Genomic DNA, 27,251 nt, shown 5'->3' on the forward strand with positions numbered 1-27,251 from the left:
GCCAAAGGGGAGGCACCGGCCCAGAGGGGTTTGCTCCTATGGGAATGGCTGGGTGGGAACATTTGTCTAGTGGTCATCACTGGGTTTAAGAAAAGTGTGTGTGGTTGTGTGAGTGCAGGAGTGTGTGGGATTGTGACTATCTGTGTCTGGTTGTTTCTGTCATATTGTGAGTGCGATTATAATGGTGTCTAACTGTGCATGTTTTTGGGTGACTGTTTTGTGTGTGTGATTTGTGTGTCTCAGTATTGTTGTGTGGCTAGCTCTGGCTCAGTGTAGTTGTGTATATGTGTCTGTGTGTTTAGCTCTATGTGTGTCTCACTGCAGTTGTGTATCTCTGTCTAATTGTGCATGTGTCTGTCTATCTCTGTATAGTTGTGTGTGTCTCTCTCAGTGTAGGGGTATTTCTCTGTCTAGGTTTGTCTGTCTAGTTGCTTGCCTCCGTGTGTGTATGTTTGCCTTGTGTACGCATCTCTCTCTCTCTCTCTCAATGTAGAGGTATATATCTGTATATCTCAGTGTAGTTGTGTGCATCTGTGTAGTTGTGTGTGTGTGTGTGTGTGTGTGTGTGTGTAACAGGATTCTGGCTAAGAGAAACAAGCCAGGCCCCTGTTAGCCCTGTTCCAGAGGAAGAAGGATTAGTTGGGCTGGCTGAGGGGCCATGCCCTAATTACCAGAGTGGATCCAGATGCAGGGCTGGGTAGCCAGCCTGCCCTATAAAGCTGGCTAAGAGACAGGAAGCAGTGTGGTCTCCAGATTCCTGCTGGCTGTGAAGTTAGCAGTCTCCCAGAGTGTTGGCCTCTGTAAATAATAGCTGGTGGGAATAGACACAAACAATAAAAGGACACTGGTGCTGTACTTCAGTTGGTCTCTGACTGCATTTCTGGAGGGGCTGAGAGCAGGCACTGCTACAGTGTGTCTGACTAGTTGTGTGTCTCAGTGTCACTTTCTTATCAGTGTTGATTTCTTTCTTCCACCTCATAACACGCTCTCCTTCCTCTGGTCAGTGTTTCTCTCTTTTTGGGTATCACTTCTCTTTCCTCTACATTCTGCTGCATCCTCTCCAGGCAGCGTCCTTGAACCTCTCGCTCCCTGCTTCACACACACCCCTCACCCAGCACAGGATGGACCCCCTGCCTCTGCTCCTCTACTTGTGTGCAGGTAAGTGCCAGCCAGAGGGACTGGGAAAAGCTGGGCTCCTCCACATGGGTGCCCGGCGAGTAACCCTCTGGGAGGTGGATGGGAACAACTGGACAGGACTCCTGGGTCCTATCCCCGGCTGTCTCTGGGAGTGTGTGCGGAGTGGGGTATGGTGGGTTACAAAAGGGCACCTGTGTATCAGGACTCCTCCTGGATTCTCTCCTCAGATTGTGGAGGGGAATGGGGCTGTTATGGCTTAGAGGAGAGATGGTGTGGGGCTGATAATCAGGACTCCTGGGTTCAGTTCCCTCTGTGTTCTTTTCCCTCTAGACTCTCTGGGATGGGAATGGGTCACAGGTGTGACTCCCCTTCTCTGTGTGTGTGGGTGCTCTGTAAGATGTGGGGGCAGGTCCGGCAGGTGTGATGTGGATGCAGTGTTTGCAATTGTGCAATCCTGCTATAAAACCACAGCTGCTTCCTCCTGCTTCAATGTCACATCTCTTTTGTCTGTGTGGCCTGGACCCATCAGGGAATGGAGGGAGTTAGACTTTGGGGTGGCTGAGAGTGAGGGGGATGGACTGAGAAGGGGGTACAGGCTGGGAGTTGGGGTCTGAAAAGGGAAGAATGGGGGAGGCCACCTCACTTCTCCCACGCTCCTAGGACCATCTCAGCCCCTGTCTTTCCTTTTTACCCCCCAGCCCCACCCACCTGCCCCATAATTCTGCACCCACTTTGCCCCATATCTGCTCCCCCTACAGCTCTGCAGGGTCTTTGCCCACCTCTCAGGGTTGGTGGCACCAAGGGGATTCTCCTTCCCAGTGCAGGGCTTGCAGGGATGGAGGGGGCAGAAGAGACGAGAGCCGTGCATTGGGGAAGTTGGCTACGCTGTACATTTGGGATTCACTGATTGGCTGTTGGGTCTTTCTTGTGTGACATATGTTTGGTGGGTCTCAAGGCACAAGCTTACCAGGCCACCTTGCACTCATTGATATACTCAGCAGAAAGACTGAGAACTGCCTGGGCCCAGGAGCTCCCAGCGCAATGCTGCGGCCCACCCTTGGATGCCTGAATGGGGGAATCTCAAGTAGGAGTAAAGAGGACCTACTCCCTCTGTATTTGGCAGTGGTGCGAGTGCTGCTGGAATCCTGTGTCCAGTTCTGGTGCCTACAGTTCATGAAGGATGTTGATACATTGCAGAGGGGTCAGAGAAGAGGCATGAGAATGATTAGAAAATTTGCCTGATGGTGATAAGGAACAAATATTTGGCGACAGGCTCTTCAGTCTAGCAGAGAAAAGTCTAACGTGCTCCCATGGCTGGAAGCTGAAGCTAGACAAATTCAGACTGGAAATCAGGTGTAACATTTTTAACAGTGAGAGTTATTAACCCCCAGAACAATTTACCAAGGGTTGTGGTGGATTCTCCACCACTGGATGTTTCTCTACATGTTCTGGTCTGGTTCAGTTCAGGAAAGTTTTCTGGCTCATGTTACACATGAAGTCAGGCTAGATGACCACAGTGGTTCCTTCTGGCAGTACATTCAGTAAATCTGTGAAGGCTGATTTGCAAGAAATGGCCATCAAGGGCTAGACATAAGAGAAGTTTTACTGAGTTGCTGGGGGAGGGGTGCTGGGAGTCAGGACTCCTGGGTTCTATACCCAGCTCTGGGAGGGGAATGGGATCTAGTGGCTTAAAGCAGGGGGCCTCGGAGTCAGTCCTAGAAACAGGAGGGCTGGTCCCTGAGCCCCCACCACTGGCCTCATTCTGCATAAGGGGAAGCTCTAAAGCAGGGGTATGCAACCTATGGCACGTGTGCCGAAGGCAGCACACAAGCTGATTTTCAGTGGCACTCATGCTGCCCAGGTCCTGGCCACCAGTCTGGGGGGCTCTGCATTTTAATTTAATTTTAAACATTTTAAAAGCTTCTTAAACATTTTAAAAACCTTATTTACTTTACACACAACAATAGTTTACTTATATATTAGGGACTTATGGAAAGAGACCTTCTAAAAACCTTAAAATGTATTACTGGCAAGCGAGACCTTAAATTAGAGTGAATAAATGAAGACTCGGCACAGCACTTCTGAAAGGTTGCTGACCCCTGCTCTAATGGATGGCTGTTTAACCCCTGCAGTGCTGGCACGGAGCCGTGGATTCAGTGTGGAAGTGGAGGGACCCATCACTTTCCAGGAGGCTGCTGCAGGGTTTGGGCAGAGCGTGGTGCAGTTTGGGAGAGCCAGCGCTGGGGGGTAAGGGCCAAATGTGGGCTCAGGGCTCCAAAGCTATGTGCCTCACACCCATCCCCGAGGGGCCCGACTGGGCTGCCCCTCCTAGGCCCCATTCCCCTGGGTTTGATGGGGCATCCCCTGAGCCCCACTCTGCTCTCTCCCCCACAGGCTGCTCGTTGGGGCCCCGCTGCAGATGGGAGACGTGAATGAAACCGGCAAAGTCTACAAGTGTGACCCGGGCTCTGGACAATGCCAGAAGATCCTCATCCAGAGTAGGGGCACCCGGTGCAGTGGGTTAGCACAGGGGGTCTGGGAGTCAGGACTCCTGGGTTCTATCTCCAGGACTGTGAAATCTAGTAGGTTGGAGTCAGGTGGTGATGAGAGGCAGGGCTGAGAGTCAGGACTCTTGGGTTCTATCCAGGGGGTGGGGTTTATTTGCTCACCCTAGTGTGCATTTTCCCCCCCTCAGGGCCCCCCGATGCTATGAAGATGTCCCTTGGTTTGTCTCTGGCTGCCCGGGGCTCCCATCTCCTGGTAGGTACCGTGCGTGGGTGGGATGGGTGCTGGGACTGTGGTTTGACACCACTCCATGGGAATGTCACAGGGCAGCTCCCCCCAAACCCCACTCCTCATGGCTGGTACTAACTGGGCCATGTCAGTGCAACTGGAGCACCTGGGCAGAGTTCATGACTGGGTGACATCATTGTGATGTAACTCTGTCGGTGTCTTTGGTAACTCCCGTAATTAGCGACATTGTGTAATGCTGTGCTGGGGAAAGGTGGTCGCTGGGTGATGTTGCCATGGCAACCTTGACTGTGCACTACCATAGCAGGGAGTGTGTAACTAGGTGATATTCCTGTGTCACTCCCCTGTCCCCTCTGGGAAACAAGTGATGGGCCTGGGGTCCCATCTGCCTTGTGGGAGTCCCCTGCCCTGGCAGGAACTTGTATATCCATGGGGGAGCAGGCCCTGGCTCTCCTGCACTGGGGTCTACTCAGGAGAGCCCAGTGACCCCATGCCTCTCTTGTGCCCAGGCGTGCGGCCCCACGGTGCACCAGACCTGTGGGGAGAACATGTACGTCAAAGGCTACTGCTTCCTCCTGGACCAGAACCTCCAGCAGCTCCAGCACATCCCAGACAGTCTGCCAGGTGAGAACCAGCACCCAGGGAACATGTGGGGGGCATATGAGCCAGTGAGGTGGGAGGAGGAGGAATGAGGCTAGATGGGCCCTTGGTCTGATCTGGGGCAGCAGGGAGGGGACCCAGTTAGAGGGGTCCATGGGCCTGTTCGAGAATGGCAGGGAGGGGGTGGAATACCAGGCTAGATGGGCAGATGTCTTGGCAGTTTCACTGCCATTTGGTGTCTCTTGGCCCATCTAGCTGAATTTTTCTGTGTAACTCCCATCCTTCCCATTCCCCAGAGTGCCCCAAACACCCCACAGACATCGTGTTCCTCATCGACGGCTCAGGCAGCATTGATTACCATAACTTTGAAACGATGAAGACGTTTGTCATCGAGGTCATAAGGCGTTTCCGTGGCACCGACACGCTGGTAACTGGCAGCTGCTAATTCCAGATCCTTGAGCCGCCGGCATCCCCTGGCCCTGGCAGGCAGGGCAGCGTCAGAGGGTGCTGAGCCGCAGGGAGCGGGCTGGGGGCTCAAACGGGACCCTTTCCCCTCACAGTTGTTTGACCCCAATGCCTAGCATCTCTGCTATTCTGACCCACTCTTTCTCCACCCTGCCCTGTTCCTCCTCTTGTCTCCCAGTTTGCCCTCACGCAGTTCTCCAGCACTTTTGAGGAGCACTTTGACTTCAACAAGTTTGAGAGCACCCATGACATAGATTCACTCGTCCGTCAAGTTAGACAGCTCAGAGACTATACCTACACAGCCACTGCCATCCAGAAAGTGGTGTAGGTACCTCTTCTTCCCCTACAAGCACTTCCCCTCCCAACCCACAGACATGGAGGCTGAAAGAACTAACCCCTCTGCCTGTGCCCCATTTCCAGGAGGGAGCTGTTCGTCTCACGGAAAGGATCCCGGGATGGAGCTGCCAGGATTCTCATTGTGGTAACAGATGGCATGAAAAATGATTACCTTCAATACTCAGCAGTGATTCCAGAGGCAGAGAGAGCTGGGATCATCCGCTACGCCATTGGGGTGAGATCGATCTATCATAATGCTCACCTACAGAATCACAGAGATTTGTTGGGACACAGCAACAAATTCAGCCATGCAGACATCACTTGTAGCTGGATCTAAATGACAGGGAGTGCAGGGTTCATGTCCTCTAGGTCAAGCCTATCTATTGTGGACAGACTGTCTGCTGAAGATGGCAGTGGGCTGAGGTCCCAAACACACCCTGGCAATTCCATCTCCACAACTGATCTCCCATTATGAGCCAACAGAACCTGCTGGGATATCTCTAAATTTTCTTTTGCATCCCTCTGGGATAGTGATTGAGCAGCGTCCTGGTTTGCCCTCCTTTGTCCTTCAATTAATCTGTTTGCCGACTCTCAATGCATTACAAAGGGGCACTCCCTTGTGTCCTATATGAGAACAGACAACTTGGTGTTTAGTTTCTTAATGACGGTGTAAAGTCCCCTCCGAAAAGAAGGAAGTTGGGTTTTTATCCAGGCTGCTTTTTCCAGGTGTGTAACCAAAGCTTCTCTCCTTTGTGGATGGGCACAAAATTTTCCTGACATCTTGTGCCTGTGTAGTAAGGCACAGCACACACTTGCGCAGCGCCTCCTGCTGGTTACCTCGGGAATTAACTCTTCCAGCACTGGAGCGCCTCATGCTGGCCGGTGTCTCTCCTGCTGTCACTACTTGTCTTACCACGGACGTCATGTAGGCCCTGCGTCTTCCCTGGCGCACAGTGCCCCTTCTCTGGCATGCTGCCCCACACCAGTGACCCCACACTCTGGGTCTCCCCTCTCAGGGAATCCCAACCCCCTATACCCACCTTGCCTCAGTGGCTACTGCCAGTCATCATCTAGGCCCTTCTTTCAGGGGCAAACTGCCGTCTGAAATGGCCGCTCATCGCTGGCAAGGGTTGGCTCTGTTGCCTTTCTAGACCCACCTGCCTCCCTGCAGCCCCAGTACCTCCCCTGGACTTTAGCCAGGCCTCAGCCTGGGGACTCGCCAGGCCAGAGCTCCTTAGCTCTGCCTGCCTTTCCCTAGCACTGCTCTGTCTCAGGTACCCTGCTTGTTCCCCCAGGCAGCCTGGTCCTCTCTGCTCCCCAGCTGGAGCAAGAGTCTTCTCTCAGCCTGCCCTTTTATCAAGGCCAGCTGTGCCCTAATTGGGTGCAACCACACCTGTGGCTGACCACCCAATCAACCTCCTTTGACTGCTTTTAACCCCTTTCTGATTGGAGCAAGGTGACTGCCCCACTACCCCCCCACCCCAAATCCCAGGCCGGGAGCAGGGGTGTCCTCTAGCCTGTGTGACCCGGAGATGTCCCACCAGTCGCACTCGCTTCTCTTCACTTTCCTTCAACTTCAGGGCCAGGTCTTCCTTCTCCTTGTGGGCTTTCTGCAGCTCCACCTCCACTGTCCAGCCAGCCTGTTCCACAGCCGCCAGTCGCTTACATAGGCTAGCATTTCCCTGGACTGTCAAACCGCAGTCTGGGTCCCCATCATAGCCTGCTCCCTCACAGCCTGGGTCCTGATCTCTTGCTGGATCCCCTCTGTCTCAGTTCCTCTGTCTGTGACCTTCCATGGGGCATGGTTCCCTGGCAGGTCTACCACCATCACTGCGTCATTGACCCTGCTGGTATTTGACCCCCCTGTGTCCCTAGGCACCTCTTCCTTCACCCCTCGTCCCTTGAGGGGGCAGTGCCTCTTAATATGGCCCTGCTCATGGCAGCCAAAGCAGGCTTCCTGCCTCTTCGCTACCTTAAGCCTTCACCTTGGGCCTGGATACGCCCACTGCATGTGTTCTTGTCACCCACAGGCCCAACATGTCCGTTGCCCCCTGGGTTTCCTCACCCAATGGGCTCTCTGAGGCTCTTGCCTCTCTCACCAGTTGACTTGATGGTCCTCCCTATAGGGGTGGAGAGCTGCGTCCCACCCAGGAGGAGCCTTTTCTCCCTGCTGCCACTAGCCCTGCTGCGGCTTGCTTCTCACCAGAACCAGGGGTTTTAAAGGTCACTGGCAGCCCTTAAATTGGACTCCGGGTGTCTGTAGTTAACCTGGGATAACCTCTTTTCAGTTCACAGGGAAAAGGGCCTTCCCTATCCTAGGGTTGATAAACCTGCCTCCCACCACTCTTCTATAGCCGGCAGGTCGGATTTTTCATGTATCCCCCCCTGCCCCCCGCTCCATGCTATGAGGTTAGTCTACTTGGGCCGAGAAGCGGTGTACTCTTGACAGGCCATTGCTGTTGCTGGGCCTGACGCCAGCCCTACATTGCACCCTGAAGAAGAAGGGCTGTTGTGACAGGAACCATCTTGTTACCCTGGCATTTTGTATTTTGTTCTGGTGCATCCACTTCAGGGCAGCCTGGCCTCTAACGAGGATCAATCTCCGTATGAGCAGGAAATAGCAGAGGCTTTCTGTGGCCTGTTTTTTACTGCGAGGCATTCCTTCTCTACTAGGGCACACTTTCCTTCTCTGTGAAGGAGTTTCCTACTAAGGTACCAGACTGGATGTTCTTCATCTCCTACTGTTTGAGACAGTATGGCTTCCCCACCTTTCTTCAGAGGCGTCCATTTGTAGTAGGAGCTCCTTCTCAAAGTCTGGGGCTACTAGCACTGGGTGACCCACCAACACCACCTTTTGATTCTGGGCCAAGATGTTAGTCTCTAATCTTTAGCAGGGCCATTTAGTATGAGAGGACTAGATTTCTTCTGCTGTCAGCAGTGGCTGATAATTAATAGTCACCAATTTAACTCCTGCGATACAAATCTTCCCCTTCAACTGTTCTCCGTGGATCAGACTTATTTCAGATCCTGAGTCTAACAGCATTGTGGTTTTCCAGACGTCTGTCTCCAGACACATGGTAACAGGTATCGGGGAAGGTCTTCACAAGGGCCATGCTAGTAGATGCTGCTGATGGACCTACTGCATCAACAACTTTCAGTTTCCCTGGTGTGGCATCTCTCTGCCTGGACAATTCCATCTCCAGTGCCTTTCTGCCCATATTGCCTGCAAATGCCATCTGGTCTGGGACCCACCTGGGAAACCATCTCTCTCATCTGACCCACAGGAGGCTGAAAATTAACAGCTGATATTTTTAAGGAAACCCCCATTCTGCTTCCTCATTCTGAACTCTGGGGGTAATCTGGTCCATAGGTTTATCCAGTTTATCCAGCAGGCTAGGAAGTTCCCCTTTTAAACCATTTATAAACTGGCATTTCACACATGATTTTCTCATGGCGTGATACTGGGCATATGTCCCTCTCTGCATTGCCACTCGCAGATTTGGAGAAGCAGGTTCTGCTTCATTTCAGCTATCTCCCAGATAGGGTGATGCAGGGAAAACTCTGTCAAACAATCTATGTAATGCACACAAATAACTGTGCAGGGATTCCCACTCTGCTCATTTACCATTCCTTCCGGTATTTCAAAAGGACCAATCCCCCCTCAGAGCGGCAGAGAAGCATTTGCGTATTTGTCTGTAAGAGCCTGAGCCGCACTGGGAAGCTGATGGTAAAATGCTTTGGCATCTCCATCCAAGAGCACTGCTAGGTACTGAACTGCTTTCTCATCCGTCCAGACATTCACGACGAGCAACAGCTCAGCATCTGGCAAGGGCTCACAGATTCCAGTTTCATCTGCGTGCTCAGTTCATTTCTTCTCAGGCAAAAGTGTTTTGTGCCATCTTGAAGCTGCTGCTACCACCAGTTGTAACACTTGCTTACAGAAGCACAGAGACTTATTGGGACACTGCAAAGACCAACTCCAGCACACACAGGCAGGACTGAACTTCCAATCCCCCACCCAATTGGATCATTCAACAATATAACATACAAGACAACAATGTAACACTAAGATAAAGATCTAGCACCATCTACTGGTGGAGATGCTGTCTGCACTAATTATCTGTCCCCATACGGCCCCCCCCAGTTCGTACCAGCCCCCTAATTCAAGGAAAACAGTGTATTTTTAACAATGAAGAATCTCCCTGGTGGGAGCCCAGCAAACCTGGCATAAGTGCCAGAAAGGGAACAAAGGGATGTGAGCCAGGAAACAACAAAACTGGATGGAGTAGGATTCATGTATAATTTAGTTCTGTGGCATCCAGGGGGAAGCTGGGTCTAGAATCCTGGTCCTGTAACTCTGTGAAGATAAGAGCTAAAGGGAGATGCTCCCCAAGCCTTGTAATAGAGCAGTAGTAGGTCTTTTATACTGTTCATGCACTGCAAGCACTAGGGGATGATAAAACAGACGTGTGCGCGCACACACAAACGCTGGTGGGTATTTGTCCAGGGCTCTTGGCTGTGACTTACTCTGGTGACTGTGAAATGCTCAGGGAGATTAGAGAGGATACAAAAACAGAACACTCAGTAATAATGGGGGATTTCAACTGTCCCCATATTAACTGGATACATGTCACCTCAGGACAGGCTGCAGAGATTAAGTCTGTAGATGCCATAAATGACTTATTGGAGCAGCTAGACCTGAAATCTACAAAGGGGTGACCTGATGAAATTAACAGGCAGCAGGTTTAAAACAAATGAAAGGAAGTATTTCTTCACATAACACACAGTTGAACTCGTTGCCAGGGGAAGTTGTGAAGGTCAAAAGTATAACTGGGTTCAAAAATGAACTAGATAAATTCATGGAGGATTGGTCCTCAGTGGCTGTTAGCCAAGAAGGTCAGGGATGCTAACCCATGCTCTGGGTGTCCCTAAGCCTCTGACTGCCAGATGCTGGGATGGCACAACAGGATGGCTCACTTCTGGTTCCCTCTGAAGCATCTGGCAAAGGCCACTGTTAGAAGACAGGATACGGAGCTAGACGGACCATTGGTCTGACCCAGTCTGGCCATGCTTATGTTCTTCTGCTTCTGTTCCCTGGTCTCTCCTGCACCTTTGCCTCATGAAGGTTGGCGATGCCTTCTCCCAGTATCATGCCCAGCGGGAGCTCCATGAGATCGCCTCTAATCCCACCGACGAGCACATCTTCCAGGTGAATGATTTTGATGCCCTCCAGGGCATCCAGAACCAGCTGCAGGAGAAGATCTTTGCCATTGAAGGTACTGAACTAGGGAGAAGCACTTCACTTGCCCTGGGGCTATGTAAACAGGTTCCCGGGGTAGCGATGGGCCAGGGAGCTGCTTGGATTCTGTATCGCAAAGGGACCCAGGAACTATCCCTCTGGTGATGGGCACAGAATGGACTCTTTAGAGTATCTGAGCTCCAGGGTGAACTGCTAGCAACTCTGGCTGCTCCTGTAATGTACTGCTCAGGGGCAGGGGCGGCTCTAGGCACCAGCAAAGCAAGCAGCTGCTTGGGGCAGCCCATTTACAGGGGCGGCAGCAGGCAGGGATCCAGCCTGGGAGCTGAGAACCAACAGGGGGCCCTGGGAGCTGTAGTTCCTTGGCTAGCTCCCTGCCTATAGAGCCAGCCCTGGAGCAGGGAAAGAACTACCTTTCCCAACATTCCCTTGGCAGCAATCAACAAGAAAGGGAGGGAGAGGGAGTGGGAAGCTGAGACTCCATGCGCTGCAGCTTGAATGGAGAGCTGGCTGCTAGAAGGGGAGTGGCAGTGTGAATTGAGAACAAGTGTGCCCATGGAGTAGAAGGCTTTGGCCCAGATATCGCCTTCAGAAGACATCCCCAGCCTGGATTAGGGATACTGGTGTGACCTCACCTGGTAGCCCCCAAAGAAGGAATTGGGTGGACTAAATGGACAGTGCCCCTCTCTATCTGAAGCCTAGCAAGGGAGGTATGTGGATCCCACTAGAATTTAAAATGAAAAGTAAAGGAGGGGAGGCTCTGGACCTGGGCAGCTTTATATACAGTACCACGCACGCAGGAGGATTCCCACATCTGAGCCATGGAAGCAGAAATTGACTTTTCCTTTCCAGATTTAGCTAATATTCAGAAAGGGAATCTAGCACCTGCCTTCCAGATTTGAACCCCTCAAAATTCAGGAGCGCTCAAGCTCAGTTTGGGCAGCTGTTACTTCATTTCTCCCAAATCAAACATACTGATCCACTGTAACTTGCTGTAGAAAAAGCAGGATAAAATTGAGCAAGAAATGCTTCCCAGTGGTTATTAGGACTGGAATTACTATTTTCAGCAGCCATTGCTCTTTGTTTAAAAGGAAGCCAGTGATATTTCATTTCTTCTATGGGGAATTTGTCAAAGAGTGGAACAAAAGAATAATAAAGGCACCTCAACTTTTCCTCATTTATAGAGGACAGTCTTATAATATGCAGGGCCGGTGCAAGGAAGTTTAATGCCCTAGGCAGATCCACCTTGCGCTCCCCGGTCCACCCTGAGGCATCCCCACCCCCGCAGCACCTCCCCCCTGCCCTGAGGCTCCCCCGCCCCAGGGAGCCATGCAGCACCTCCCCACCCCAGCTTACCTCTGCTCCGCATTCTCCCTGAGCACGCCGCCCTGCTCTAATTCTCCTCCCAGGCTTGCGGCGTCAAACAGCTGATTGGCACTGCAAGCCTGGGAGGTGGGAGAAGTGGAGCAGCGACTGCACGCTCAGGGAGGAACCACTGTTTAAAAAAAAAAATTGGGGGCACCGCTTTTTGACGCCCCCAAATCTTAGTGCGATAGGCAACTGCCTAGTTCGCCTTAATGGTACCACTGGCCCTGATAATATGCATCCAGATATCTTCCATGTACACAAGCTGAAAATTGTTCCACTTTACTGCAGTTTGTAACCATATGGGAACCAATCCTGTCTGTTCTGTGCACATCCAAAATTCTTGCTGAATGACCCACCCTGGGAGCGAGTTACCAGTGACCCAAGGCTGGGGCGGCAGGAGGTGTGTGGGTGGTGGGCACTGGTTGGGGGGAGCCCAGAGCTGGGGCGGCACAGGGTGTGTGCGTGGGTCGGGGGAGGGAGGAGGGCCCAGGGCAGGGGCGGCAAGGGGCTGTGAGTTAGGGGGGAGGGGGCAGCCAAATTTTTTTTGCTTGGGGCAGCAAAAAACCTAGAGCCGGCCCTGCTCAGGGGGCCAAATTAACTCAGTGGGGCTGACTGGCTTAGCAGGGAATGGGACATGGGACCTTTCCCCTCTAGGGTCTTGGGCTCCAATCCAGCCCCAGGCTGGCTCGGGGCTAGGAAATGAAACATGGGGCTTTTCCCTTTCAAGAGCACTGGGTTAGCTCATGGGGGTGGGGATGGGACACAAGGCCTCTCTAGGGATGATCTGTCCTGTGTCTGTCCTTCTCTCCCTCCCAGGCACCCAGTCCCAGAGCGGCAGTTCCTTCCAGCTGGAGATGTCTCAGGATGGATTCAGCTCCCTGCTGTCCCCTGTGAGTGATGCCTGGCCCCGGTGCTTGTCCCATGCTGCGGCCCTGACGGATTTTCCTGGATAGTCTCACTGGTTTAATGCCTGTATGGGAGAGACTACCCCTTGGTAGTCCACAGCAGTAATAGGTGCTCCCCCTTTGCAGTCAATGCTGGCCAAATGCAGCTGGGGGAGGGGAGGAGCAGGGGGCTGTGCTGCAGTAGCTGACTCCGTCAGCTAATTATTTCTTCCTGGCTATATTTTGCTGTGCTGTCTGATTTGTGCAATCCATTCCCTTTGCCGTGCGTATCGGTTTAGGATGGGCCTGTGCTGGGAGTGGTGGGAGCCTATGACTGGTCCGGTGGGATATACCTGTACGGGAGCAGCAGGGAGCCAAGCTTCATCAATGTGTCCAGAACCTCTGGGGACATGGAAGATGCTTACCTCGGTAAGGACAGCCTGAGAGAAGTCTATCAACACTGCTCTAGCCCAGTGTTCCTAGCTGGTGATTTACAAGCTGCTGTGCCCCACCCCAAACATGGCTGAATCTCAGTGCTGGGGGAGGGATCCCTGTACAAACAGTCCCAGCACCCCACCACAGAGACAGCTGCATCTCAGCACTGGGTGAGGGATCCATGCATGAACAGTGCCCGTGCCCCACCCCAGAGGCAGCTAACACCTCAGAGCTGGGCAAAGGATCTCTGTATAAATAGCCCGGGTGCCCCCCTCCAGAGGTGGTGCATTTCAGTACAAGGGGTGGGACCCCCCTCCCATGAGATCACCCCTCCCCCAGTAAGATCACACCCCTCTCCCCAGAAGCAGATGCATCTCACTGACAAGTGAAATCTATCAATTTATAAAAGCTTTTATGTTCTTTCTTGATGACAGATGAGCTGTGGTTGACTTTTTATTGTAATAACTATTGTCATTGTATCACTGTAATTATTGAAATGACTGTAATTTTCTCCTTGTAACTTTTCATATTTTATTGTTTTAATGTTGACAAATGCAAAGTAATGCACATTGGAAAGCATAATCCCAACTATACATATACAATGATGGGGTCTAAATTAGCTGTTACCACTGAAGAAAGCGATCTTCTAGTCATTGTGGATAGTTCTCTGAAAACATCCACTCAGTGTGCAGCAGCAATCAAAAAAGCGATCAGAATGCTGGGAATCATTAAAGGGCTAGATAATAGGACAGAAAATATCAGTTGCTGCTATATATATCTATGGTATGCCCACATCTTGAATACTGTGTGCAGATGTGGTCGCCCCATCTCAAAAAAGATATATTGGAATTGGAAAAGATTCAGAAAAGGGCAACAAAAATGATTAGGGGTATGGAATGGCTTCCATATGAGGAGAGATTAATAAGGCTGAAACTTTCCAGCTTGGAAAAAAGACAGCTGAAAGGAGGTCTGAGGTCTATAAAATCATGACTGGTGTGGAGAATGTTTCCTTATCTGCATTGTTTACTACTTCTCATAACACAAAAGCTAGTGGTCGCCAAACGAAATTAATAGGCAGCAGATTTAAAATAAAGTATTGCTTCACATAACGCACAGTCAACCTGTGGAACTCCTTGCCAGAGGATGTTGTGAAGGCCAAGACCATAACAGGGTTCAAAAAAGAACTAGATAAATTCATGGAGGATAGGTCCATCAATGGCTATTAGCCAGGATGGGCAGGAATGGTGCCCCTAGCCTCTGTTTGCCAGAAGCTGGGAATGGGTGACAGGGGATGGATCACTTGATGGTTACCTGGTCTGTTCATTCCCTCGGGGGGGGCACTAAGGATGCTGTGCTTTAGGGATGTGGTGCCTGGGTCTCACTAGGGGGCGCTCTCCTCTCACAGTGAATGCTGGCCCCAATGCCCCAGTGAGGTACTAAGGGGTGCTATGCTGCATGGAGTGGGGTGGGTCTCATTCCCTCTCAGCCAGTGCTGACCCCATTTGCTGCCTTAGCACTCTCCCCTTGCGTTAAGTTTAACATCCTCCTGTGCAAGGTCCAGTGATGCTGATCTCCCACACGGGAGCAAGGGGGCTCCTGACACCTACTCCCCATGCAGGCTCAGCAAGGCTTATGATCAAGTCCTTATACTGCTGTAAGGCTGTGTGAGGCCCTGTGTCAGGAAATGCCTGCTCCCTCCTCTCACCTTGTGTGTCTCTGTCTCTTGCAGGTTATTCAGTTCAGGTCGTCACATCCCAGGGGCGGAGCAGCTATGTGGTTGGGGCCCCTCGCCACAATCACATTGGCAAAGTCATCCTATTCAGGCAAGATGACAAGCATGGAGGATGGCGGATGGAAACTGAGGTGCTGGGAGAGCAGGTAAGGGGAGGGCACGGGGAGTGATGGGCAGAGAATGAGAGGGAGGTGAGGACGTTTGCAATATTTCCACATGTTGTGTTCAGATCTCAGCTATAGGCAGCACCGGGAGGTTTCAGTCAGAGGGACTCAGGCAATGGATAAATGCTACTGGTGTAGACATCTGCACCACAGCTAACAATCACCACAGTGATGATCATTTATTTATTTGTTTTGAAGTAGTGCCTAGGAACACTACGGACCAGCTCAAGTTACAGACCAGGACCCCATTGTGCGAGGCACTGTACACAAACAGACTACAAATGTGGTTCTTGCCCCCAAAGAGCTGTCAGCCTCATAGCCTATATGTTCAGTTAGATGAGTGATCCAGACAGAGAAAGGAAACATTTAATTTGTGCAAACGTGGTAGCTGTGGTGCCATTATTTAAGCTAGCAGGAAGCACCTCTCACATACAGCTTCCTGTGCGCTCAGGCAAACAGAAGTGGAAAGACAATTTCAGCCAAGTAGACTCCATGAATAAACTTCACTTATACAAACACAGCAGCTAAAAAGAACTGAACCACAGTGAACAATCATCATTTCTCCAGGACCTAACAGCCTATACGTTCAGTGGAACAGAAAACTGACAGTAATAACACCACCTGCTGTGTGTAAAGGGAGGGTGATGTTGAGGAAAGAATGAACATGGGGATTGAATCCTGCTCCCAGCAGGCTGTGGGGGGCAGGAGGGGAGGTCCCAGTGGGAGAAGGAGGAAGTGACTAAAATGAAAGGGTGGCTTATTTGCCCCTCCAGGTTGGCTCATATTTCGGGGGTACACTGTGCACTGTGGACCTTGACAGAGATGGGAACACGGACCTGGTTCTGATCGGAGCCCCCATGTACCATACACCTCTGAATGGAGGGCGTGTCTATATCTGCCCTATTAACCAGCAGGTAGGAGAGGGGAAGAACCGGGGTTTATGATGTAGCTGGACAGATTTAGGGCTGGGATCCCATTAAATGGCTTGCTAGGCAGAGATGACCCCATGCTCCAGTCCAGGGCTAAGGGGCGCAGTGCTGCAGGGACCAGGGTACGGGCTTAGTAGAAGATGCTCTCTCCTTGCAGTCAATGCTGACCCCCATGCCCTAGTGTGGCACTAGGGGGCGCTGTTCTGCTGGGAGCAGAGAAGGGTCTCTGTAGGGGGTGCTGATCCTTTCGCCCTTTGTATCTTTGAATCATTAAAAAGGGAAGAGAGAATAAGATGGAGAATATATTATTGCCCTTATATAAATCCGTGGTACTCCCACATCTTGAATACTGTGGTCTCCTCATCTCCCAAAAGATGCTGGCATTAAAGAAGGTTCAGAAAAGGGCAACTAAAATTATTAGGGGTTTGGAACGGGTCCCATATGAGCAGAGATTAAAGAGGCTAGGACTTTTAGCTTGGAAAAGAGAAGACTAAGTGGGGATATGATAAAATCATGAGTGATGTGGAGAAAGTAGATAAGGAAAAGTTATTTATTCCCATAATACAAGAACTAGGAGCCACCAAATGAAATTAATGGGCAGCAGATTTAAAACAAATAAAAGGAAGTTCTTCACACAGCGCACAGTCAACCTGTGGAACTCCTTGCCTGAGGAGGTTGTGAAGGCTAGGACTATAACAGGGTTTAAAAGAGAACTGGATAAATTCATGGAGGTTAAGTCAATTAATAGCTATTAGCCAGGATGGGTAAGGAATGGTGTCCCTAGTCTCTGTTTGTCAGAGGGAGGAGCTGGATGGCAGGAAAGAGATTACTTGATCATTACCTTTAGGTACACTCCCTCTGGGGCACCTGGCATTGGCCGCTGTTGGTAGACAGGATAGTGGGCTGGATGGACCTTTGGTCTGACCCAGTACGGCCATTCTTATGTTATGTTCTTTGGATGGGGCCTGCAGGGGGTGATGCAAAAGACCTGCAGCAAGACACTGCAGGGGCAGGTGTTCGGGCGCTTTGGGGCCAGCATGTCTGAAATCGGGGACATCAGCGGGGACAGACAGATGGACGTGGCCATCGGGGCCCCCATGGAGAACGACAATCTTGGGGCCTTGTACATCTTCCATGGGGAAAAAAAAGGCCTCAGTCCCCAGTACAGACAGGTAAGCCCAGCTCCTGCGCGGGAGGGGTCATCACAGCTCCTGAAAGAGACATCATGGGGCCCCACAGCCCCCTAGTGCCTATTAGCCTGTAGCTGCCACTTCCCCACCCCTCACCCTCTGCTGCCCCCTAGTGCCCATTATACAATACAGCCGCCCTTCCCCACCCCTTACTGCTCTCTCTGCCCCACAGCGCATAGAGGGGTCGCTGTTTCCCAGCAGGCTGCACTACTTTGGCCAGGCCGTCAGTGGCGGGACAGACCTGACAGGGGATGGACTCCCAGACATTGCGGTGGGAGCACAAGGGCAGGTCCTGCTGCTGAGGTGAGTTACTCTGTTGTTGCACTGCTCCACATGGCAATCACAGACAGCATGGTGCACGTGCGAGCTGTCGGAAAACGGCAAGAGCAGAAACCTCAAACTGGCTGTGTGCTCTGTAATTAGATTTCACCAGCCAAGTTAGAAGTATGAATTCCTCAGGTACTATAACAACCTCACCATGGCGTCCCAGAGAGCCCCTTCAGGCACTCTGGTCTATCTTGCCACCCAGGTAAGCCTGACTTTGTGATAGATGGTCCCTTACACCAAAAACCACAACAATTTTCAGGTTACTCCCTGCCCCAAAGGACCAGTCACTTTAAGGTGACCAGATGTCCCGATTTTATAGGGACAGTCCCAATTTTTGGATCTTTTTCTTATATAGGCTCCTATTACCCCCACCACCACCTCTGTCCCAATTTTTCACATTGCTGTCTGTTCACCCTAAGTCACTTACCCCAGAGCAATCGTATGTCAGATCTCAAACCTAAGACAATGCTGGTAGCCAATCCTGTAATAAACTAGATAAAGATTTAGTAACTAAGAAAAAGAAACAAGAGTTGCTTATACTGTTAAAGCAGGTAATGTACACATGCAAATGAGTTACAATCTTAGATTCCAAAAGATAAGAGAATCTTCTGTGATAAGCAAAGTCCATATGTCCTTTAGGGCTAACTCAGACTAAGCATCTGGGATCTTTTGTTTATGCCTAGTGATTCTTCCCCTTCTAGCAATCAAGTGGCACAAAGGAAACAAGTTTTCTCCTTGTCAGGGATTTATATCCCCTACTCCCCAGAGCCCATGCAGATGGGACAAGTTCATGTGCAGAGTTTCTCTTCCTAGAGGGGGTAAGCAATGCAATTAACCAAGTCTGTTCTTCCGTGTATCACAATGGCTCAGTTGGTCTCAATGGCCTTCTCCTTTGGCAGAAGCTAACCCCTTCTGTAGGAAGCCACCTTTTGCATTAGAGAAGTCTCCTTCCCTGTTTGAGTTACACAGTTACAGAGGTTTAAAAGGCAAAGACTCCCTGGGATGCTGTGAGAACATCCAGGCTGGGTGGGAGGCTCTAGGGAGGGAGGGGGCCTGGCCTCATTGCAGAGAGCAGCTGGGTGATGGTTCTGTTCCTCCCATGACAGGTCCCGGCCGGTGCTCAAAGTTGGAGTCTCCATCAGCTTCCAGCCCTCAACCATCCCCACCTCGGCCTTCGACTGCCAGGGGCAGGAGCAGCTCAACACAGAGGCCAGCAGGGCAGAGGTCTGCTTCACCGTCACTAAGAGCACCATGGACAGCCTAGGTCAGACCATACCCACCCACCGCTCCCCTGAGCCAGTCAAGCCCCTGGCCTCGGGATGGATTGGAGCCAGGGCCCCATGGAGGGAAAGGGCCCCATGTCCCATTTCCCCTTAAAGTTCCCGCTCTCAGTCTCTCTCTGTCCCTCGTTTCCCCTCCTCCATAGGCAACAGGATCTCCAGCACCATCCAGTACAGCCTGGCCCTGGACCCCGGGCGGACGAAGATCCGAGCTGCCTTCGACTCCACCGGCCCCGTCCTGAGCAGGGAGCTGCAACTCAGCATCGAGACAAGATGTGAGACATACCAGATAATGTTACCTGTGAGTGAGTGTGTGTGTGGAGGGGTCCTGGGTCCTTTCCCTCCCATTGTGTCTGCCCCTCCGACCCTGCCCCTTGCTCCCAAACCACCCAGAGAACAAACCTCTCTCTGGGTCCCACCGAGCCCTGGGGTCCCATTACCCTTCAGGGGCCCAACTTGCCTCTCTGTCTCCCCAGCTCTGCCCAGAGGACACCGTGACCCCCATCACTCTGCGTCTCAACTACACCCTGACGGGGGAGCCCATCATTGCTGCCGGCCGCCTCAGACCCATCCTGAGTGAGGACTCTGCGCCAGTGTCTGCAGGCTTGGTAAGGTGCCAGAGCTAGGCCCCGAGGTGGGTCTGCTGGAGGGATCAAACCAGTGACCATTTGAAAGCAAGAGTCTGGAAAATTCAGAGGCGGCAGCAGCAGCCTCCTAAACCCCTTTATACAGCGCAGCCACTAGAGGGAGACAGATGGATGCTGAGTTTGCCTTGGCGATGGACCCATCTCTCCTCTGTGGAAACATTCCAACTTCTCCTAAAAGCTCCCAAAATATCTATGTCTAAAAATATTGAACAATTTTCATCAAAAATCAAAATTCATTTTGGCCAGGGCCCCCTAGAGGGGAAAGGCCCCCTGTCCTGTTGCCCATCCTCCCTGAGCCAACCAGTCCCCCTGCCCTGGCACCGCTAGGAGTGTGATACTGCTGCTTGCCAAAGGGGGAAATGGAAGAGGGATTGTCGGGGGGAGGAGAGGTAGGTGCAGGGCTGATGATGGTGTGATGGCATCCCAGGGGTGAAGCCTGGGACTGTTGTGTCCCCTTAACCCTCCAGCCTGGGCTTTCTCTCACAATGCTTTGCTAGTGACAAGCAGCAAATTCCTCCAGGCACTGTGATCGCTCAACACAACTGCATGTGAAGCCCCACCCCCAGCTAGATTGCATGAACACTCCCAGAGCCACTCATGAATCACATACAGAGAGAAGCACCAGCCAAATCCCCCCAGCTCCCAGCCTCGCACCTCAGGAATATACCATCTTGAACTGCATTAATTGGTTCACCACTTCATGAATGGAAAGTGGACATACACCAGCCTTTGTAACCTGGGCAGATTTACCAAACACTTCAGGCAAATTCACTGGTAAAGAGAAGCAGTTAAACAAATTCATTGACTACAAAAGATAGATTTTAAGTGATTATACGCGACAGGCAAAAAGTCAGCATTAGTTACCAAAAGAAAATATATAAGCACAGAGTCTAAACTCTCAACTCTATTTGACTGGGCAACATCTAGATTAAGCAGTTTTTCTCACCCCACTGGATATTGCAGTTCACAGGACACAGGTTTCACCCTTGAAACCTGGGCCAGTCCCCTCTGTTGGAGTCTTGTGTTCTGAGTGTCCTTGTTGCTTGCAGCGTAGGTCGGGGCAGGAGAAAGGCCCAGTATGGGGCCCCTGTGTTCTGTTCTGTATCCTTACTTGCGCCAAAGCTGCAGGTTTACCTGAAAGCAGCTAACAGAAGTGTTCCTGTCTTTAATACTCAGATGTCCAACTCCCAGTGGGGTCTAACCCCAAATAAATTCGTAAATTGTTGGCCCTCTATAACACTGATAGAGATGTGCACAATTGTTTGCTCCCCCAGGTATTAATACATACTCTGACTTAATATGTAAAAGGTCATTTTATTAAATACAGAAAGTAGGATTTAAGTGGTGCCAAGTAGTAACAGACAGAACGAAGTAAGTCACCAAAATAAAATAAAATGTGCAAATCTATGTCTAATCAAACTGAATACAGATAAGATACTCACCAGTTCCAGAATGCTCCCTTTTACAGACTAATCTCCTTTTAGCCTGGGGCCAGCAATCACTCACACTAACCCCTTGCAGTCACTGCCCTTTGTTCCAGTTTCTTCCAAGTATCCTAGGGGGTAGAGAGGCTCTGTAATTAGCCGAAGACAAAATGGAGGGGTCTCCCAGGGGTTTAAATAGAGCTTCTCTTGTGGGTGGAGACCCTCTCCTCTTTCCTATGCAAAGTCCTGCTCCAAGATGGAGTTCTGGAGTCACCTGGGCAAGTCACATGTCCGTGCATGACACAGTCTTTACAGGCAGAAGCCATTGCCCACATGGTATCTTGTATGTTTCCAGGAAGACTTCTTATGTGGATTGGAGCATTCCAAGATGCATTGTTCCTTAAGTGCTTGTTGATTCAGCACTTAACTTTGCAAATTCCTTTCTAGGGAAGCTGACCAAATGCCTCACAAAGCTTACTTAGAAATCAAGCAAGTATACAGCCAATATTCTTAACCTCAACTACAAAATGAGATACACCTTTACACCGATATAACGCTGTCCTTGGGAGTCAAAAAATCTTACTGCGTTATAGGTGAAACCGCATTATATCGAACTTGCTTTGATCCGCCAGTGTGCGCAGTCCCCCTCCCCCCGGAGCACTACTTCACTCCGTTATATCCGAATTCATGTTATATCGGGTCGTGTTTATATCGGGGTAGAGGTGTATGTGTACAAATAGGATGTACAGATATAGTAGACAGGGCCGGCGCAAGCTATTAGGCAACCTAGGCAGTCGCCTAGGGCACTAACATTTGGGGGGTGGCGGCCGGTTGTTCGGCTGCTGTGGTTGTCATCAGTATTTTGGAGGCGGGACCACTGCCTCTTTTGGGGGTGCCATTTTGAGGGTGGGACCTTCTGCTGCCTAGAGCGACAAAAAGGCTGCCGGCACTCCTGATAGTAGACCGTGACCTTTACAGAGATGTTACGTGGCACAGGCAGCACAAAACATACTCCAGTTATGTCATACTCCCATAAAACTTTATGGGATACAGCGTCACACACAGTGCTCCCCCAAGATGTAGAATGTCACAGATGGGTTTAGCTGTCCCCCAGTGCAGGGTCCCTGGGTCCCTGCGTTGCTCTGGCAGGTGGTGCTGCAGCCCCCTGCCCACCCACTCTGAACCTGCTCTCCTGGGTCTCCCCCCAGCTCCCATTTCAGAAGGACTGTGGCACAGATGGCCGCTGCGATGACCAATTAGAAATCTCCTTCAATTTCTCTGGGTAAGTCACTGAATCCTCCCCCAAAACACCTACCATGGTGGGACGCATCCGGCTTGATCATGCCTCGGATCTTCAACATCCAGCTGGAGGTCTTGTCAGATTTCCAGGGCTGATAGATCCTGTGTCTGGGGCCCTGCTGTGGGGAAGATGCACCGCTAGGTACCCTTGCTGGACACTGTTATAGGAAGCTCACAGCACTGGGGTCCCCGGCTGGGCACTGCTGGAGGAAATTTGAGGAGCAGCCAGGGCACTTCCTGGAGGAAGCTCACCCCTTTCTCTCCTCTTAGCTTGAGCACCCTGGTGGTGGGGGTCACCCCTGAACTCAACACCACCGTCTCCATCCAGAACCATGGGGAGAATTCCTACAGCACCATAGTGCAGTTCTTCTACCCGGCTGCACTGTCCTACCGCCGAGTCCTGCTACTCCAGGTACCCCAACATACACCAGCATAAGGGGCAGGCTCGGCAGGGGGCGCTGTGCTGCAGGGGGCAGGTGGGGGCTCAGCAGGGGGGTCTGTGGCCCCATCTCTCACTGGCTCGTCCCCTGTGCTCAGTCTAACAGGAGGGCCATGGCCGTTAGGTGCAGCTCGGCAGTGGGCTCTGAGGAGCAGACTCAGAGGAACAGCACCTGCCACGTCAACCACCCCATCTTCTGGAGCGGGGCTGAGGTAGGGACGGGCCCTGGCCTGTGAACTCCCCAGGGGTGAGCCCAGCTGTGGGCAGAGAGGGGCAGTTCCCTGGGGTCAGCCCAGCCCATGACAAGAGATGTGCTGGGGAAAGCACCCTGGGGAGCCCGGCAAGTCAGTGCAAACAGAGCCCTGAGGTCACTCCAGGGCTGGGGTCAGGCCCTGCCGGGGCTGCAAACCAAGGGCTAGACCTGGGGGGCTGGAAATCAGGCCTCACTGGGGGAGAAAATAACTAGGGGAGAGGCTGTTCCCTCCCCCTTTGTGTCCTTAAAAGAAGCGACTCGGGGGGCGGAGGGGGGAGGTGAACATGGCTGAGTAAAAGACAAAGGGGAAGGAGCCAGCGTCATTGTCATGGCAGCCCCCAAGCCCATCCCCTCGGACCCAGCGTAACACCATTGGGCCTTCATCATCCTGATCCTGAGAGGTGTCCTGACCCGGCCAGGCCCAGGGAGAGGGACCCACATGCCCCTGCCCCGATGAGATCCAGACGCTACCTGGGACAGGAGACTGTCTCCCCACCTCTGCCTCATGGGCTCCTTCCCTTTCCCTCCCCCCCCCCATATTTTGCCTCTTCCTGCTCCCCTCTGTCTAAGGAGCTTCTGGCTGAGCCGGCCAAGCCCATGTGTTGTGCTCGCTGCTGTGAGCCTGCACCCAGGAAAGCAGCTAAATCCAGTGCCTATGTCAGCCCAAGGCTGGTACCACTTGCCAGCTCTCGGTGCGGCTGATCCGGCGTGTCTCCAGCAGGGGGGCTGCCAGCAAGGGGCAGCAGACACTGCATTTTCTCTCTGTGCTGCTCTTTGCTCTCTCCGCTAGGGCCTTTGCCGGATTTTGTCCCCTGGGAATCAGGGCTGGACTTTTAACCACAGCGCCCATGCTGGCTCCAGCCCCTCCACTAACCTCCTCTCCTCCCCCAGAGGCCAGTTATTGCGCCCAGAGCCGCTCAGACGATGGGGGAGGATAAAACGCTCTCTCCAGTGACAGGCGCAGGGCAGGGAGGAGGGGAGAGGATAAAAGCCTCATTGAACACATTACATTGCAAAGGCCTTAGCTGATTCTTCTGTCTGTTAATAAAAGGATGATTAATGGGGTGTTGCCAAGGTACGGAACCATCTGAGGTCTGTGGATCCTAAACCCCAAACCAGGTTAATGCTGTTGGGCAGGGAAAGGGTCATATTAACACCTTCACCTCTCTGGGCCCATTTATTCCATCTAAGTTCATACAAAAGTCTCCCTGATCCCCTGTATCTGCCCCGCCCCCACAGTCTCTGGCAGTTCCCCAGGCCCTGAGTCTCATCCCCCTCTGTTTTCCAGGCCGTCTTCATCGCCACCTTCGACGTCTCCTCTGAGGCCGACCTGGGGGACAGGTTGCAGATCATGGCCAATGCCAGCAGGTGAGGGGGCTGTTCAGGGCCAGCGGGCAGGGTGGGGGCAGTGGGAGGGGGCCGTGCACGGAGCAGGGCAGGGCAGTGGCCTGTGGTGCAGCCTCCCTGTACAGTTATCTGTCTGCGTCTCCTCACATCTCTCTCCTTTGCCCTCCGCTCCCCCCAGTGACAATGGAGGCCCCATCACTGAGCACATGATTCACCGGGCGGAGCTGCCGGTCAAGTACGGCATCTTCATCATCCTCACCAGGTAGGTCAGTGTGGAGACAGGGGGGAGAGCGCCCCCTACTGGGCCCCTCCCTGCAGCACAGCACCCCATCCACCACCACCCTCCAGCCCCATCCATCACTCTCCTGTCTCTCTCCTTCCTTCCATCCTTTTCCTCCCCCAGCCTTGAGGAGTCGACCAAGTATGTCAACTTCTCCAAGGAGGCAGGGACACGTGTGCCAGTGACACATTGGTACGAGGTGAGCCTGGCGGCACAGAGGGTGATGGGGCAAGAGGGGAGGGAATGGAAGTGATTGAATGGGATCTAGCAGGTTAGGGCATGGATGGGCAGGGGTGGGCAGGGAGCCAGGACTCCCAGATTCTATCCCCAGATCTGGCAGGGGAGTGGGGTCTGAGGATTAGAGCGGGGACTGGGGATCAGAGCTCCTGGGTTCTCTTCCTGCAGTGCCCTATGGAGAGTCTGTTTCTTTCAGGTCAAGAACCTGCGGCAGCGAAGCGTCCCCATCTCGGTCACGTTCCAGTTCCCCGTGGAGCTGAGCGGGGTCCGGGTGTGGGACGCCTCTGAGGTCGTCCCCTCCAAGGTACCTGCCTCTCCCTGCCCTTGTGTGTGTGAGATGGGCCCAGTGACGCCTTCTCTGCCCTACAGCGCCCCCTGCTGGGGCAGGCTGCCTGGGGAGAAAGACAATGCCCCAGCCCCTGAGCCAGCCAGTCCCACGCCCTGCAGTGCTGGTGTCTCCTAGAGGGGAAGGTCCCATGACCCATTCCTGCCATCATTAACACCATGTCTCTCTCCCTCCCCAGCCCCAGCTGGCCCAGTGCACCAGTGAGGCTGAAACAGCTGGTTCGAAGGACTTTGTGAAGCAGATGAGCGAGCGTCCCCTGCTGGTGAGTACAGGCTGGTGCTGGCCGCAGCAGCCCCTTCCCCTCCTCACTAACACAGGCAGCAAGTGGGGGGCTGGGCTGGAGGAGGGACCCCTGCTATAGACAGACCCAGAGCCTCATGGCCATGCTGAGCCCCTACACACTCCCTGCCTCACCCGGCAATATCCTTCCACCCCCAGGACTGCTCCGTGGCCACCTGTAAGAAGATCCGGTGCAGAATCGCCTCTCGGGAAATGCAGCAGCCGCTGGAGTTCATGATCAAAGGAAGTGTCAGCTTCCAGTGGGTCTCCCAGGTACGAGAGCTGCCTCTGCCTCCCGGCTCTGGGTGAGAGATCCCCCTGTGTGAACAGCCCCTCAACCTCTCCCCACAGGTGGCTGCATCTCAGTGCTGGGCAAGGGATTGCTCTGGTGTGAACGGCCTGTAAATTGCTCTGGGTCCTTCTGGGCTGGTTTGTGTCATTTCCGGTCAGGGATGGTGAATTTCTCTGTTCCAGACTCAGCAGCAGAAAGTGAGTCTGGTGAGCGAGGCCCGGATTGAATACGAGGAGAAGAAATACACCCAGAAGGAGGGATTCGTCCAGCGCCAGGTACCAGAGTGACTGTGCCCAGGATAGAGAGAGCATCGGCTGGGAGCCAGGACTCCTGGGTCCTGTCCCTGCTCGGGGAGGAAGTGGGGTCCTGTATTAGAGCAGGGGTGGATGATGGTGCCAGGACTCCTGGGTCCCCATCTCACAGCTCCTCTCCCCCAGGTGCAGACGGTGGTGGAGCGCTCCGAGGTCTATAACTACCTGCCCATCATCGTGGGCAGCTGCGTGGGGGGGCTGGTCCTGCTGGCTCTCATCACTGCAGCCCTCTACAAGGTGAGTGAGGCAGGGCTTGGACCCCTCCCCCACAGCCCATCATCCTGGGAGCGGGGCCTGTTCTGCCAGCTGGTGGGCGCGGGGAGAGGGTCTTTCCTTTAGAGGTTCCCACAGCCTGTCCCTCCTGCACCTCCACCATGAGCCTGTGTCCATCTGGCTCTCATCATCTCCCCTCTTTGTCGTCTTCCAGTTTGGCTTCTTCAAGCGCCAGTACAAGCAGATGATGGAGGATGGTGTGGAGGGCGAGAGGCCTGGCCCGACCCAGAGCACTGCCACTGGAAACCCCACTGTTTCTGATGCCCCCAAACAATAGCCTCCCCATGTGCCAACGCCCCCGGCTTTGCCTCTTTCTGAGCTGCTCCAGATTCACCCCCGCTCCCTTATGTTGCCACCTCCAAGATGCAGAAAGACTGGCCACTGGCCACCCTCCCACCAACAAAACACATCCTAGTGCCAACTAGAGCCAGTTGTTACTCAGATTAGACTTGGCCGAATTCTATTGATCTTTTTATAATTTTGATGGAGAATTATCCAACATAATTGTCCTGAAAGCAGCCTCAGTGACACCGTTATTCCCACGAGTTTTATGCACATTACGTCAGGACTAAGTTCTCCCACAACAATTTTGGTTTGTTGTCTAGAGATATGTTTTGATTATCGATGGAAACATTGTGTCGCTGGTTTGTGTGTGTGCAGTGAAACTGGTGTTTGCTGACAATTACCCTCTGCCCACCCTTTCCATCTAATTCAATATTCCTGAAGCGAAAAAGGAAATATTCGCTTGATTGCTGAGGAAGTAGGCCTGACCTATATGGTTTGGTCGGGAAGGCTGCTGAGGGCATGCGGTGAGACTCTTTTTGGTTGACTCTGATACAGTTTTGTTAAATTAGGCACTAGTAAACTTTTCATCTTTTATTTTCTTTGTAACTATTCCTGGCTTTTATGCCTCATTTCTTGGACTCCCTTAAAATCTCTCTTTGTAGTTAATAAACTTGTTTTAGCTAA

The 27,251-nt window shown here is 52.4% G+C and overlaps 1 protein-coding gene across 3 annotated transcripts; it reads left to right on the forward strand.

The window, feature by feature from the left end:
- Positions 1 to 663: 663 nt before the first annotated feature.
- LOC115651391 (integrin alpha-D-like) lies at positions 664 to 27,251 on the forward strand. 3 transcript variants are annotated; one of them, XM_030562318.1, is made up of 30 exons: positions 721 to 1,158; positions 3,270 to 3,384; positions 3,532 to 3,635; positions 3,833 to 3,897; positions 4,398 to 4,512; positions 4,785 to 4,915; positions 5,132 to 5,277; positions 5,374 to 5,524; positions 10,415 to 10,565; positions 12,731 to 12,804; positions 13,098 to 13,227; positions 14,963 to 15,111; positions 15,903 to 16,043; positions 17,030 to 17,230; positions 17,421 to 17,551; positions 18,682 to 18,839; positions 19,002 to 19,156; positions 19,332 to 19,463; positions 22,135 to 22,208; positions 22,496 to 22,637; positions 22,763 to 22,876; positions 24,206 to 24,285; positions 24,443 to 24,526; positions 24,668 to 24,743; positions 24,978 to 25,085; positions 25,306 to 25,389; positions 25,566 to 25,679; positions 25,881 to 25,973; positions 26,136 to 26,246; positions 26,437 to 27,251. In XM_030562318.1, exons 1-30 carry the CDS (start codon positions 1,122 to 1,124, stop codon positions 26,557 to 26,559), a joined length of 3,489 nt encoding a protein of 1,162 aa, XP_030418178.1. In that variant the 5' UTR covers positions 721 to 1,121; the 3' UTR covers positions 26,560 to 27,251. The 3 variants fall into 3 exon arrangements, with proteins under 3 accessions (XP_030418179.1, XP_030418178.1, XP_030418180.1); XM_030562319.1 differs by lacking the exons at positions 24,668 to 24,743; positions 25,566 to 25,679; positions 25,881 to 25,973; positions 26,136 to 26,246; positions 26,437 to 27,251 and having other exon boundaries at positions 664 to 1,158; XM_030562320.1 differs by lacking the exons at positions 721 to 1,158; positions 3,270 to 3,384; positions 3,532 to 3,635; positions 3,833 to 3,897; positions 4,785 to 4,915 and having other exon boundaries at positions 4,400 to 4,512.

This window comes from Gopherus evgoodei, chromosome 4 (genome assembly GCF_007399415.2).
Source record: "Gopherus evgoodei ecotype Sinaloan lineage chromosome 4, rGopEvg1_v1.p, whole genome shotgun sequence".
NCBI lineage: Eukaryota > Metazoa > Chordata > Testudines > Testudinidae > Gopherus > Gopherus evgoodei.